The sequence below is a fragment of the Manduca sexta genome, chromosome 1, assembly GCF_014839805.1.
Source record: "Manduca sexta isolate Smith_Timp_Sample1 chromosome 1, JHU_Msex_v1.0, whole genome shotgun sequence".
Classification (NCBI taxonomy): domain Eukaryota; kingdom Metazoa; phylum Arthropoda; class Insecta; order Lepidoptera; family Sphingidae; genus Manduca; species Manduca sexta.
The window spans coordinates 549,140-565,966 of record NC_051115.1 but is presented as its reverse complement, the minus strand read 5'-3'; the positions used below and the strand labels follow the sequence as shown (position 1 = coordinate 565,966).

General features: G+C 37.7%; 1 protein-coding gene across 1 annotated transcript in view; it reads right to left on the bottom strand.

Moving 5' to 3' along the window:
- Nucleotides 1–16,435, bottom strand: part of LOC115452181 — a 51,486-nt gene extending 35,051 nt beyond the window's left edge. Inside the window, exon 1 of the mRNA XM_037440376.1 lies at nt 15,968–16,435. Coding sequence (XP_037296273.1) covers nt 15,968–16,163 — 196 coding nt within the window. The 5' untranslated portion in view covers nt 16,164–16,435. The remainder of the gene's footprint in view (nt 1–15,967) is intronic.
- Nucleotides 16,436–16,827: the final 392 nt, after the last annotated feature.

Below are 16,827 nucleotides of genomic sequence, written 5' to 3'. Positions count from 1 at the left end.
GCGTTCCGGGATCGGCCTTTGTATATTCGGTTCCAACAGGCATAATTGTGTCAACTGTCGAGGGGTAATCATCTCTCGTCAGACGACATTCTATTGGACCCCTCTCCACTTACCATCAGATGCAATGGTGTTAGTTTCTGGAGACCGTAGAAAAAAAATCTTAACCGTCAGCTACGCGTAACAATGAACCAATAAAACAACTAATCTGTAAACATGTCATACAAACTTCACTTTGAGCGAGTGCACAAGCGTGGACAAAAAAAATAAGAGACCCAGATTTTAAAAAAATGCAAGGTCATTTCTTATTGATTAACAGGGTCGTGGTGGCGATGTAGAAAGGTTAATAAAACAGCCGAATTAAAAACCTCCTTTTTTTAAACTTGGTTAAAAAAGTTCCTCAGAATGCACCGCGCAGGGCCTCTCCAAGCGCGTGACCCAAGACGGGTATACATTTTGTTTATAGACATTTTCTCAAAACTTAACAAAAAATCACTTGTAAATGAAATACAATTTAATTCAAATATTTAAACCGATTTAGCCAGATATAAGATGGTATTTTAAGGTGTCTAAGTTTCAATGATAATTAAATGAATGTGGAAATGCGAATACAATTTTGTTTGTTAATTTCAATGTTTTATTAAGGAAAAGTCCTTTAACACATGGCTTTTCAGTATTTTTAAATATTATTTACATTATATTATTATTAATTCTTTGGCAATTTAGTATGTGTCCTCAAATAAAAGTGTCCCCTCAAATAAAATGTTGTTTTTATTGAAATAAATTGATATGATTGGATACTCTAAACCAAAGTCTAAAACCAGTGCATATCCGTACAAACCAAGCATCAATCATAGCATTATAATTACACATGTATTGCATGAGAGCAAATTGTTATTTTTTTACAATTAACACCGTCGCACGCCATTGGCCGATGACGTCACGTGGTTGCATCCGCGCGGGCGGCGTGTCGCGTCGACCAATAGCAGCGTCGCGTGATGCGCGCGCGCAGACGGCGCGGCGCGTGCACTCTGAAAACTGTTTTTCCAATATACATATGCATAATAGTTTGTTTTCTTGGAAACAGTCACGCGATGCGTGTCTTGGGATGTCGCGGGCGTATCATCTGTCATGGCGGTGTTTCTTTGTAATGTTACTAAGAATTTCTAAATAAAGAATCTGATTTCCGAAGTTCCCAGACACCTTACTTCCTTTCCTTATTTCTATCGCTTTCCTCTGAAGGCGACAGCATTGATCCTAATTATTTATGGGTTGTGTAAATTACTTATTAAATGCCATTCTTGATTGATAAAAGAACTATGATTTGCTGGTGGAAGGATATATTTTATATCCGCCCGGATAGCGACCGTACACAAGGTGTTAAAACCATAGTGGCCCACGTAAGTTGTCGCACTCTGAGATCAGCCTGTGTATATCTGGTTCAACAGGCCGGCATAATTGTGTCGACTGCGAAGGGGTAATCATCTCTCGTCAGTCTTACTTCAGTATTTCCTAAACCATGGATCAGATCCTCCGGTGGGTCGCGGGAAAATAGTGGGGGATCGTGAAAAATTGGACAATACATCGACGAAACTCTCATATGTGAGAGTCCGGCTGGGTAGGTAGCACCGCAATGTCTATTTCTGCCGCCAAGTAGCAGTGTGTAGTCACTGTTGTGTTCCGATTTGAACATTGTAGCCAGTGTAACTATTGAACATAATAAGACTTAACATCTCATGTCTCATTGCGAGCGCAGTAGAATACCAAACAATATTTTGTAATTCAAGGTGTTGGCGTTTCCACTGTTTATGGGCGATCATATCGCTAACCAGGCGAACGGCAAGCTAGTCTCGTCATTCAAAACAATAACAAAAAAAAACGATTTCCTAACAATATTTAGTAAAACCATTTCCTATAGAGATATGCTCACAGCATTCCCCGTTTATAATATAGGTAGACAAGTAAGTGATCCAAGATAGGAAGTATCATTATCAGTATGAGGTAATCCGTCCGAAAAATCAGACAATGATATAATATTTGACCAGTTGAAGTGTTGAGTGATAAGAACGTAAATAAAAATGTGATATAAAAAGATGACGCGTCAAGATAAAAAAAATGCATTTAAATTTTAAACTTATAAATACCGGACAATTGCTAATGATTTCTTAGGGTCTACTTCGAAAAACGAAATCCGTAGTTTCGGATGACGGATCGCACGTTTTGTTACTACGAAATGTTACGGATCCAATCCGTTCATCGCAATTTCAGACATGGAATTTGTGATAATTTTTACCATCCCTTTTTAAAATCTGCGAGGATAAAGTTCTACTGCTTTCTCCAAAAAATATACGGGGAATTGATCCTACCACTAAGGTAAGCTACACGGTGATGGATCCGAAATAATTTGGTAGTAAAGTTAAATCCGAAGTTCGTCGTTTCTTCGTTTCGGACCAACATTTTTACGTTCGTATTTCGAAGTAGACACTCTTATGTTTACGCGAATGTTAGACATTAAGATAAAACTATTTTTATAGATTTTATCGCGATTTTTTATATTATTACTAGCTGTGCCCACGACTTCGCTCGCAGAAATCAGTGTATCACAAAGTTTTTCCCGCATAAATCCCGACCCACAAGATTTCTTACAACCACACGACCTCTTCAACAGTAATCGTTATATTTCAGTCAATTTACATAACACCGTAATGTACTATGAACCTAAACCTTCCTTAAGAATTGTACTATATTTAAGTAAAAACCGTACAAAAATCCGTTCAGTAGATTTTGAGGAAATCGATCACATACCTCTGTATGTGATCGATTTTCTGAATCACCCCAAAAGCTGTCTCTACAGCTTTTGGAGACTTTGTTTTATAAAATGTATAGATAGATTGATATAATTTCTCCCGACGTTTCGAAGACTGCAGACTTTTAACAGACAGAAGGGTAGAAAATATCAGTCTTACTTATAAGCTTGTTTTAGCGTTAAGAGGTGATTAAGAATTGCTTAAATAGCTGTCAAAAACATCACCGGTTCCTAGTTTAAACCTTAAGAGGCAAGATGGCGGCTTGACTTACAGCTGATCGAGTAAATTTGTGTTTTAACTAAGCATAAGTTTGCGAAATTTTTATTAGACTATAAGCATTCTTATCACACATCTCTCCAGAAATTTAGTAAGATCTTTACATTTTGAACAAATATAAAAATTACCGACTGCCTCGGTGGCGTAGTTGTATTGCATGTCCGGTACAATAGCGCTCTGAGGTCCTGGGTTCGAATCCCGGGTCGGCCAAAGTGATATTTAGGTTTTTCTGCTCAGTATCAGCCCGGAGTCTGGAATTTGTGCCCGATATGGCGATAGGCTCGCCCCCTATCACATTATGGGACGGAACATACTTGGCGAAAAGTGGGTGCTCTAGTTGCACCTCTGCATACCCCTTCGGGGATAAAATGCGTGATGTTATGTATGTATGTATGTATAAAAATTATGTATGAAAGCATTGATACACACACTACAATACAAACTGAACGGAACGTAAACAGATTCGTCGTGTTTTTTTTTCCTTATCACAAACGTTAGGCAAATGACATGCAAACACAGCTTATATAATGCTTCTTATCAATGTCCGCAAGTAAACACAGTTGCTGGACACTAACAGCGCGGCTTAACGCACACGTGACGCATTTATCTCTGAACGGGTACGCCGAGACGCAACCAGAGATGGTCTACTTCGTAAAACGAAATGTTAAAAAATGATTGTGATGATGTTGATGTGTTACGGATCTGATCCGTTCCTCGCAATATTTCAGACATGGAATTTGTAAGAATTTATTTTTTCGCCATACCTTTTTGAAACCATATGCGAGGATGTTCCAATGCTTTCTCCAAAAATACGGAGAATTGATCCTACCACTAAGCTAAGTTACGGAACGGTGACGGATCCGAAGTAATTTGGTAGTAGAGTTAAATCCGAAGTTCCTCGTTTAATCGTTACGAACCGACGTTGGTTTTTTTGAAGTAGACGCTCAGGGCACCCACTTTGAGCCGAGTGTGTTCCGTGATCCATCACGTGATAGGGGGCGAGCCTATCGCCATAAATAATAATATCAGCCCTGTATTATATTCTGTCCCACTCTTGGGAACGAGCCTCCTTCACTACTGAGAGGGATTAGGCCTTAGTCCACCACGCTGGCCTAGTGCGGATTTGTAGACTTCACACCACCTCAAAATTCCTATAGAGAACTTCTCTATGTAGGTTTCCTCACGAAGTTTTCCTTCACCGTTAAAGCAAGCGATAATTCACAAAGAATACACACATAACTTTAGAAAAGTTAAAGGTGTGTGCCCTTGGGATTTTAACCTGCGGACATTCGTCGTGGCAGTCCGTTCCATACCCAACTGGGCTATCGCCATATCGGGCACAAATTCCAGACTGTGTTGATACTGAGTAGATATCACTTTGTCCGACCTGGGGATCGAACCCGAGGACTCAGCGCAGTAATTGTACTCCTACCGCGAACGCTTTGCAACTACGCACTATTCTAGGGAATATGGTTAAAAATTGCTGCAGGAGGTCCATAGGAACCAGCAAAATGATTGGGAAGCTCTGCTTAAGCTCTATAATATTAATGTTATCTTTGTTACTTCCGCGTTTTTTTTTATTGCTTTGAATGACGAGAGGAGCTTACCGTTCGCCTGATGGTAAGCGATACGACCGCCCATAAACAGCAGAAACACCATCCTTGAATTACAAAGTATTGTTTGGTATTCCACTGCGCTCGCCATCCTGAGACATAAGATGTTAAGTCTTATGTCCAGTAGTTATACTGGCTACAATGTCCTTCAAACCGAAACACAACAGTTTACACACTGCTGCTTGACAGAAATAGACATTGGGATGGTAACCCAGGCGGACTCTCACATATGAGAGACCTACCACCAATAATAACATCTAAACGAAATTCACAATCAACACACAAGCACACGTTACGTATACTCCCCGCTTTAAAGGCAAGGTCGTTCGGTATCGGCGTGGTTTTAGATATCCCTTTACGCACTATCAATGGCTTCTTTTATATGCAGAACTAGTTTCGTTGCAGATTTTTACATCAAAACCTCCTGAGAAGTTCAGGGCATATTATGTTAGTGTATTATTTATTTGTATGAATTCAATCATTCAGCTTTATATATTCGTATGTCTATATATATAAAAATGAATCCCCATTTCCCTTGGTCACGCCATCACGCGTGAACGGCTGGACCGATTTCACTATTTTGTTTTTGTTGTGTTTATTATTGTCAGGTGAAGGTTCTTATGAAAGAAAAAATTCAAAAAATTGCGCAGAAAATTAGAAAATTTAAGAAAACTTAACGAAAATATTAATTGTATATAACTGTCAGTGATTTGAAATAACTGTCAGCGATTGACAGAATGCGTGCTGCAAATTCATAGTCAAGACGGGACAACGTCTGTCGGGTCAGCTAGTATTCAATAAAACAAGACCGATGTGTTTACATTAATTCGCTTCGACCAGGAACTAGTGATTATAATATATAATAGTTGCAACCGGTTGCTTATCTTTGTTGTTATTGTTATGTTGTCATGCTGTATTATTATATATTTAATTTTAATTTATAATTTTATCTAGATGTTATTTGTATGAGAATGCTGTGCATACCTTTAATATGTATCAGATTTTGTATTATTATTTGTGATTTTTAGATGCACGTGTCATTGGTGTGTTTTTTAATAAATAAATATAGATTCAAATAAATTATTTCATTTATACAAGGTCATTTTGACATTTATACATATTATAAAACAAAGTCCCCTTCTCTGTCTGTATGTTATAGATTTTCTCAAAATCTACTGAACGGATTTTTATGAAATTCGGTATGGAGATAGTTTAAGACCCTGGGAAGGTTATAGGCTATTTTCTATCCCGGAAACTTATATACCGGGACTTTTATCCCGGAAAACTCCTTCACAGAGGCGAAGCCGAGGGCAAAAGTTAGTTCTTTACTAAATTACCTATCTTCATACATACATACATACATACATTACATACCTATCTTCTTGAAAATATCACTGGAATTAGTTTTTTCTATGCGTAAACAGCACAGTGATCTCAGATACGTCGATACGACTCATAAACAGTAGAAACACCCAATACCTTAAATTACAAAGTATGATATACCACTAGGCTCGCCTTCCTGAGATGTTAAGTCTCATTATGTCCAGTAGTTACACTGGCTACAATGTTCAAACCGGAACACAACAGTGACTACACACTGCTGCTTGGCAGATATAGACATTGCGGTGGTACCCAGGCGTACTCTCACATTAGAGATCTACCCCTACTGCTCCACCTTACTCTTGAAAAGGAACAAGGCGAGATATAACTATATACATTTTGGTAACACCGCGCCACCTCACGCTCCATTAGGCGCGTTTCACACGACTCGTTTATTTATAGATGTTTATATATAACACTTGCGGTATTTTCCTATGTTTTCACCTACCACAAGTGTTTTTGGCAACGTTAGAAGCGTAGTTGATTATTATTTGTATACACGGTGAAAATTGGCTTGAGCGAAATCATGAGACGATTTATTGATCATACGAGAGATATGAAAATGCTCAGATTTTTATATTAATTACCAGCTGATCCGACAGACGTTGTCTCGTCTTAACTATGAATTTGCAGGCCGCATTCTGTCAATCGCTGACAGTTATATAAAATTAATATTTTCGTTAAGTTTTCTTAAATTTTCAAATTTCCCGCGCAATTTTTTGATTTTTTTTTTTCATAAGGACCTTCTTCTGACAATAACAAACACAACAACAAAAAAATAGTGAAATCGGTCCAGCCGTTCACGCGTGATGGCGTGACCAAGGGAAATAGGGATTTTTATATATATAGATAAAGATAAAAACAACATTGCTGGTTGGATATATATTTTATATCCGCCCGGATAGCGACCGTACACAAGGTGTTAAAACCATAGTGGCCCACGTAAGTCGCGTTCCCGGATCAGCCTGTGTATATCCAGTTCCAACAGGTATAATTGTGTCGAATGTCGAAGGGTAATCATCTCTCGTCAGTCGACATTCTATTGGACCCCACTTACCATCAGGTGAGGTCACTGCCGCTCCGGTAAAAAAATTATCATTCCCCAATGAGAATTTTTGGGCAGAACTCAATGAGAAAAGTTTTCCTGGCCGCACTTCTGCCTGCCCTTCGGAGATGACGGCATTATGTGTATTTATTTCGGCAATAAAAGCGGCGATAGCCTAGTTGGGAGAGGAACCGACTCCCGAGACGAATGTCCGCAGGTAAAAATCCCAAGGGCACACATCTCTGACTTTTCTAAACTTGTTTTAGCGTTAAGAGGTGATTAAGAATTGCTTAAATAGCTGTCAGAAATAAGAATTGCTTAAATAGCTGTCAGAAATAAGAATTGCTTAAATAGCTGTCAGAAATAAGAATTGCTTAAATAGCTGTCAGAAATAAGAATTGCTTAAATAGCTGTCAGAAAAATCACCGGTTTCCTAGTTTAAACCTTAAGAGGCAAGATGGCGGGTTTTGACTTACAGCTGATCGAGAAAATTTGTGTTTTAACTAATCGTAGATTTGAGAAATTTTTATAAGTAAGACTGATATGTGTGTATTTTTTCTGAATTATCGCTTGCTTTAACGGTGAAGGAAAACATCGTGAGGAAATCATACCTGAGAAGTTCTTAAATCTCTCTAAATTTTGAAGGTGTGTGAAGTCTACCCGCACTACAGCGTGGTGGACTAAGGCCTAATCCCTCTCAGTAGTAGAGGAGGCCCGTGCAGCAGTGGAACAGTATATAATACCAGTTTTTGCTCGCGGCATCGCTTGCGTGAAGTTTTCCGAGATAACTTTTTTGCGACTTACTTGATATGTATCGTTATATTATGACCAAATTACACAAAATCATTATAAATTGTAGCCTATGTGTTATTCTGACGTATAACCAATACTACTGTAAAGTTTCATCCAAATCCGTTCAGTAGCTTTTTCGCGAAAGAGGAACAAACATCCATCCTCACAAACTTTCGCATTCATAATATAAGTATGACTGGGCTGATTCTATAAAATCAATGCCACGATAATTAAAGACCAAAACAATATCTTCCATACCTTCATATGGCTATGTTGATGTAACCTTTTTTTTTTACCATTTCAATAAGTTTTTACCAGCCATGACTAATATGGGTGATCTCATTGAGTTTATAGTTTATTTTAAAGTGTGACGTCATCGTGTTGTACGTAATCGCCGAATAGGTAGAATGGGTCTCATGTGTTGATTGAAGAGCATTTTTGTAAAACAATGTGTGGCGCTTTATATTTTACTACTAGCTGACCCGACAGACGTTGTCCCGTCTTAACTATGAATTTGCAGCGCGCATTTTGTCAATCGCTGACAGTTATTTCAAACAATTGACAGTTATATAAAATTAATATTTTCGTTAAATTTTCTTCAATTTTCTAATATACCGTGTAATTTTTTGAACTTTTTCTTTCATAAGAACCTTCTCCTGACAATAACAAACACAACAAAAAAAAAATAAATAGTGAAATCGGTCCAGCCGTTCACGCGTGATGGCGTGACCAAGGAAAATAGGGATTCATTTTTATATAATATATAGATTATATAAAACTGAAGTGTTTGTTTGACCGCGCTAATCTCAGGAACTACTGGTTCGAATTGAAAAATTCTTTTAGTGTTGGATAGCCTATTTATCGAGGAACGCTATGGGTTATATAACATCACGCTATGACTAATAGGAGCGGAGCATTAATGAAAAATGTTGCAAAGACGAAAAAAAATATTTTGAGAGCTTCCGCTGCGTGCGCTTCGTAAAATTACGCAACAATAATGTATAATGGAATTATTCCACCTTAAACATTATCACTACATAGTATAAAACAATGTCGCTTTCTCTGTCCCTATGTGTGCTTAAATCTTTAAAACTACGCAACGGATTTTGATGCGGTTTTTTTTAATAGATAGAGTGATTCAAGAGGAAGGTTTATATGTATAATAATAACATCCATTAAATAGTCAGCATTGCACCCGTGCGAAGCGGGGCGGGTCGCTAGTAAAAATATAAAACAAAGTCCCCTACCGCACCTGTCTGCCTGTTTGAATGAGATAAACACAAAAACTACCCAACGGATATCAATGAAATTTGGTATGGAGATAGTCCGAGACACTGGGAACGACATAGACTATTTTCTATGCCGGGAAAATATATAGCGGAACTTCTATCCCGGAAAATTCACGCGGGCGAAGCCGCGAGCAAAAGCTTGTATTCATAGTCCGATAGATTTGATATTTATGGCAAAACAGCTTTAGATTTCGTGAATATTAACTTCTACCAGTTCGTGCAGTTCTCACCAGAGAAGAACGGGCACGAAACTCTGGTGTTGCTCTTTTCAATCAGTTTAGGGTAAAGACTACAATACATGATAAGGAGAGGAGAAACAAATACAACTGGTTTTTATTGTTGTTTAGAGCAGTTCATTTATATGCTCGTAAAATAAGAAGTAAATGACATTAAATTTTTATATTTGTGCACAACCAATTTGTGTTATAGTTCTTACAAACCATTTCGTCTGGGGAACCATCACTGTTTACCAAAAATGTCAGGTATGCGATAAATGCCTGACTTCTAACCTCAGTCCCCCCGTAAACATGAAGGCTGCAGTCTTCGAAACGTTGGGAAAAATCCTATCTATATAAATAAAATGAATCCCTATTTCCCTTGGTCACGCCATCACGCGTGAACGGCTGGACTGATTTCATTAATTTTTTTTTTTGTTGTGTTTGTTATTGTCAGGAGAAGGTTCTTATGAAAGAAAAAATTCAAAATTGCGCAAACAATTAGACAATCTAAGAAAACTTAACGAAAATATTAATTTTATATAACTGTCAATTGGTTGAAATAACTGTCAGCGATTGACAGAATGCGCGCTGCAAATTCCTAGTTAAGACGGGACAACGTCTGTCGGGTCAACTAGTTTATAATATAAAAAAAACCGTGATAAAATCCGAAAAATTGTTTTAATTCAATGTATTTTTTTCAGTCGTTCAGTCGTAAAAACTTAACTGACAAAGATACTATCCCATAATCAGTTTTATTTATACAAATTTCGCAAAGCTATGCTTAGTTAAACACAAATTTACTCGATCAGCTGTAAGTCAAGCCGCCATCTTGCCTCTTAAGGTTTAAACTAGGAACCGGTGATATTTTTGACAGCCATTTAAGCAATTCTTAACGACCTAACGCTAAAACAAGTTTAAAAGTAAGACTGCATAAGTATGGATTAAAATAAAGTTTAACACTAGGTCAAATAACCGCAATAGCTTAGTTGTTAGAACGGAATGACGATACAAAGATCGCAGGTTCCAAGTTCAAACTTTGCTCCAAATTACGCACGTCTTTAAAGTTGTGTGTATTATTTTGCTTTAGTGGCGTACATGTATTGCGGTGCGTCTGCCGTGCTGAGATCTTGGGTTCAAAACCCGATTCGTGTAAAATTTCAACCTACAGTCTGACATTGTACCCTACATTGACGTATATTCTATAGACACGAACGTCCATATAAACTATTTGTTCAAAATCTGAACTAAAATGGCAACCAAAACGTCACTGTTATAACCTATTTATTCACTTGAACAACAAATAATTTTACTTATTTGACTTATATTTTTTATTCAGATCCAGGTTTACACTTTATAAGCGCCACTCCGTACATAACCACACGCAGTCAATTTTGAAATCATACTAAAGTCAGGTGTACGGATTGCAGTACAGTTGAGTCGAACACAATGAGTGTACGGAACGCCAGATCTAGTACGTAGTACATTGAAATCGATGGTACCCTGTGAATGGTTACAGGTGGTTACACAGCTGGCAATACAATATATTCGTATGACACTTCTACCTTCCCTTAACAGGAGAAAAATCGTAATGCTGTGTTATTCCTCTCAGACGAATTTCGTCCACGGCGTCTAAACTCGACGGAGATCAGCCACGCAGGAGATATTATAGTGCACAAGTGGGTGCAATACACAGCACTCTCTGTTCCTTCACTCTCATAGTTCAGTGAGACGGCCCGTCATGACCGGAGAGATCAGGCGCAAGACCAACGGCTTTACGTGATTCCGAGGCACGGGGGTATGGTGGAGGGTTGGTGGTCCGATGTAAGCAGAATGAGCTCACAATGTCTTGAAATCTGGCAGCCGGTCTTTTGGGATCCGATTTAATTAAATGTAGAACTGGATCCCAGGCTTGTGCAAGCTTCCAACCATCTTCCCTATTGAAATTAGGATGTTTTTTAATTTCAATAGCCTCGCGAATCATCCTATGCAGGAATCGGTGTTCTTTGGCGAGGATTTGTGGCTTGTCTAGTTGCAAATAATGATTGGCGCCTCCTTCAGAGTGTTCAGCGACTGCAGATTTCGTAGAGCGTCGGTCTTTCACGTCAGCTATATGTTCTTTTACGTGGGTCCCTATATTTCCTTTTGTCTGTCCGATATAATATGACTGAGTAATTATTAAGATGGAAACCCAGTCACAATAGGGGACCGTCCTGTGTTTGAATTTGTACATTATTCTATATGTAATGGTTAGTAATACGAAAAAGAAACCGTCCTGCGAAAAGTGCATTAAAATTGGTTCAAAAGTGAGCCAGTAATTCATATTTCAAATATTACTATGTGCCGAAGTGGGCGCGAAGTGGGGATATCGCTTCGTCCCTTTCTTTTGCACGCGTCTTAATGCCCGATGACGTCACACGTGGGTATTGCGCGTCTTTTCTGTTTCTCGTTACTTACCCCTTCTACCGAAATTGAAAGAATTATAACTTGTTGATTTTTTACCGGATTTAAATAATTCTTTCTGTGTTATAATTTATATAACGTAAATATTTGATAATAATAAAGAACAAAAATGAGTCCGGTCCCCTATTGTTTTAGCCCGACCCGGGATTCTACAGGACCTCAGCGCGGTAGTCATATTCGTACCGTGTACGCATTACAACCGAGACATTAGGTCACCTCATTACAATCATTATGGCATATGGCGGAAAATATTAGTAACTATAAAGCGGCGATAGCCTAGTTGGGTGTGGAACGGACTGCCGAGACGAATGCAGATTTAAAACCCAACAGACCTCAGACTTTTATAAAATGACGTGTGTTCTTTGTGACTATCGCTTGCTTTATCGGTGAAGGAAAATATTGAGGTAACCTGAGAAGTTCTCTATAGGAATTTTGAGGGTATGTAAAGTCTACCAATCCGCACTACAGCGTGGTGGACTAAGGCGTAATCCTTCTCAGTAGAGGAGGCCCGTACAGTGGAACAGTATATAATACAGGGCTGATATTATATTATTGTTATATATACCCGCAAATCAAGACGTTAGTAATCATATATATCACTCCTTCTGCCACACAAAAAAGAAAGACCAACCAACAAAGCCCTCATGATATCACACAAGGAAAATCGTTTTTGATGTTTTGCCAAAATTGACCGTCACGCGTTACCAAGCGACGATTGCATTCATTGTGCCGTTCAGTAAGCCAGATTAGTCATGCAAGTGGATATTATTCGAAGCTGTTTCTGAGGATCTTTCTTGGTGCCTACGCCAGCGTTTTCCAAACCATGGGTTGCGTTTTTATATTAGGTGAAGCATGAAAAATAGAATACATAGTTCGAGCTTACAGGCGAACGGCGAGCACTTCTGTATGCAATCAATTATTAAAAATATCTTCAGACAGTCAAGAGGTGAGGGGAAGGTTCAGAATTGGAAAGTTTTTTCTTTGGTCGATGCCCAAACGACTTTGGGAAACACTCACTGATCTACGGTTTATTAAAAGTCCAAACTTATGCCTTTTATCGCCAAATCAGTAGGCAGATGCGCATTTTTTTTTATTGCTTTGAATGACAACACTAGCTTGCCGTTCGCCTGATGGTAAGCGATACGACCGCTCATAAACAGAAGAAACACCATCCAAAACATTGAATTACAAAGTTTCGTATTTCATTGCTCTCGCGATCAAGTCAAAATTTTAGTTCTTTACTATCAAAACCAAATAAATTTTCGTTCCCCCATACGAATTGTGGACCCCGTCGCGTCTCCCTTGGACCCCCGGGGTCCACCTGGACCACTTTGGGAATTAATGCTATACACGTTGCAAGTAGACCAAATCATTTGTTGAATTACAGAATACAAAGTTAATTGTGTAAATTCTAGAAATATCTGGCGCTCACCGATTTCAGCTTTCAGAGGTATTTGACTGAATTTAGCGAGTTTAAAAATAGCAAAATAAATAGTTCCCATATTTGTAATTTGTTTTTAACGTTGTGCTATATAAGGTACATGATTATGAATTTAAGCTTTAGATTGACGTCATCATCAGCATCATAAGCAGCAAAATGTCCACTGCTGTATATCGGCCTCTTCCAAAGATTTTCAGATCGACCTATTGGAAGCAGCCCGCATCCAACTTCCCGCGACTTTATGAGGTCAACTGTCCACTTCGTGGGTGGACGTCCGACGCTGCGCTTTCCAGTTCGTGGACTCCACTCCAGAACCTTCTTGACTCATCAGCCATCAGTTCTGCGAGCTATGTGCCCTGCCCACTGCCACTTTAGCTTGCATATCCAATGGACTATGACTTTCGTTCTTCTACGGATCTCCTCATTTCTTATTCGATCGCGTAGAGAAACACCAAGCATAGTCCTCTCCATAGCTCGCTGACCAACTGAGTTTTCTTATACGGCCAATAGTTACAGATAATGATATAAATAATACTCATTTCAATTTAACTGCAAATAAATGGACATGACGAAAATTTAAGTAAATAAGCATCCTATTAGAAATACTTCCAATTTAAAGTAATACTTTTTGAGTAACTTCAGCTCAATCTACCCCACATTTATAACATTTTGACACAGGCAAAATCAGCAGTTACTATACCAGTGGCGAAAGGTGAGTATTACCTAAAGGGAACCCAACACAACATATAGGTACTAATATGCATAAATGCAGTATGCATAAGATACAACCAATATTTTATTATGTCTCTATTTATTCCTGCACAGCAAAATGATACCATTGCACCTGATGGTAGTGGAGTGGAGGCCAATAGAATGTTGACGAGAGATGATTACCCCTTGACAGTTGACACAATTATATCTTCCTATTGAAACCTTATATACATAGACTGATCCAGGAACAAGACACATATGTGGGTCACTATGGTGGGTTTTAACACCTTGTGTACGGTCACTATTTGGGTGGATATAAAATATATCCTACCACTAGCAGAATAATAAATAATTTAAAAATATTTGAGTATTACTCACAATAGCTTTTGTTTGTAGCTTTGTATGTGCTTTTTCTATGTAAAAGTACCACTTTTACATTACAAAAGAACATTTCCTAGAACAAAATAGCCACTATGTTACTCTACACAGCCTATTTGTTTTAAATTCAACGAAATAAGAACCTAACACTTCTAACTTTAGGACATTCTGAATATTTTGAAATATAGAATTAATGCTTTAGGAATCCTTGATCTAGCAACAGCATTAATTGATGTGCAGTTATAGATCTTGAATTCGAATCCAAAGTCACAGTTTACAGATTAGTATCAGCATATATTGTGAACTGAAAAGTGCTAAGTTTAATACTTAGGTCAGGTGAGACTTACTAGTATTTTTAACAGTGGGGAAGCGACCATACAATCCTACTCCTATCGCCTTCCCTTTTAGGTTCATTTCTGCTTATCTTAGTTTTTAAATTAAACTATTCTATGGATGTTATCGTGGTTTCAATATTTTAGTTTTCTCCCGATGTTTCAAAGACTTTGCAGCCTTCATGGTCACCTTAGTTTTTGTTTTTTGTTAAATTGGCCACTATATGGTTAGGTAAGGCAATGTTTTGCTTATGTTACCTTTTGAAAAATTTCACCCTTTGCCACTGATTTCTAACACAATTTGTACAGTATTGGGTACCCATTGCATTGATATTGTGCTAGTGGCTAGTAATAAAAAAATGTGAAATACATTCCGCAACAGACCTACACTACCTTAATAATTAAATTATGATAAAAATACATATCCAGATATACAATTTGGTGCGCCATTCCATATGCAACTAACCTATCATAGTTACATATAGGGCATGTAGAATGATAGTATTATAGAAATATGTTTCTAATAGTTCAATAGCTATGTCATAAGAGGGTACCCCCCCCCCCTCTCCAAGACCACTTGTAAAGCACAAGGACATTACTATTGTAAATAAGTGATAAATTTAAATATGTTGAGTACTCACTTGAAAAAAAGTCACAAGAGAGTGCAACTTCTTTTCCATTAGTAGGTTATTTTGAATTTATTTTGGAATATGAAATAGCTACTTTAGGATGTCATGGGGACTTTTCAGAGTACTTAGGTAGTTTTTATAACTAGAAGCGGTAATCCTACTGTGGGAAAAACTTATTTATATTTTTTCAGTCTATGTATATTTTGGATTTTGATTAGAAACAATTTTATTGACATTATTAAAAATTTAAAAGACACCATATTTTTTATTTAAAAATACTGTCTGTACTTCCATAAATAAATATTTTTTGTTTATGACCACGTTGTCTCTGGACGACATTGTTTACAAGTTTATTGGAAGTTCAATAAGATTTTTTCATGGATTTCGCAGGGAGACAAAAATTGCAATGTTTTAATTTAATTTAGACGTTTTTGTATTGTACTGTTATGACGTTACGTGTTAGTAAATTAAAAAGGTATTTTAGAGTTCTTTAGAACGAAAAAAACAAAAAGGCAATGGATTTAGCAATTCACGTCCAGAAAATTACCTGAATTTTACTGCAGTTGCCAGTACTATATTTTTAATTAGCTTGCACTTACCATCGTGCCAAGGGTTCGCTGGTTCGAAGTACTGAGTGACCAACTGGTCTTCATCAGGGAAAGTCACTGAACGCGATGGTTTCTTTTTTTTCTTCTCAAAATCTTCATTTTGTGGTGAGCGGTTATTGTTGACCACCTCACTTGTGTTAGGACTGGCGTTTGGGCATGCCGTGTCTTTATCAGGATCGGTAGACATATCTATCGCGTAAACTACTGTCTAATATCACCACAAACGACCACATTAGCAAAAAAATACACAAATCATTTAACAAAAATGAAATCACTTATCACCACGGCGCACACACGGATCGATCCAATGTTTTCAAAGCGCACACCTAGTTAATTCACCGGCCATTACGCATTTTTTTCGGGTTTCGAATGAATTTTTTTATAACAATTTTTTTCTTATTGTTCGTTTCGAATCAAAACATTCCGCACCTTTCATACACCGTTTGCCGCCATATTGGATTGAACGAGACAAAAGGAGGGTTCGTGGATTTTCCCGCTTGGAGGCGCCACCAGCATTTGGTGTTGCCATTATTATAAAATCATTTATCCAGGTGATTTCCCCGCCATCTAGTGGGTAGTAGCATAATTAAATTGTTGTCACACTTCCTTACTTGACTAAACTTCAAGTAAGTTCATATTGCGACCAATAGATGGTAGTAAAATAAAATGTTCTGTGTAATTACATAACTTAAATAAAGATGGCGCTGCTTAAAACTTTGTTTCGTCTCAGTTATTGTCGAGGAAGCCAAATTACTTACTAAGAGGATATTTTTCTTACAGAAAAAACCTAGACTAAAACAATCATTCATATACTATAAGTTTTAAATTGATCATATAAAAAACAACCAAGG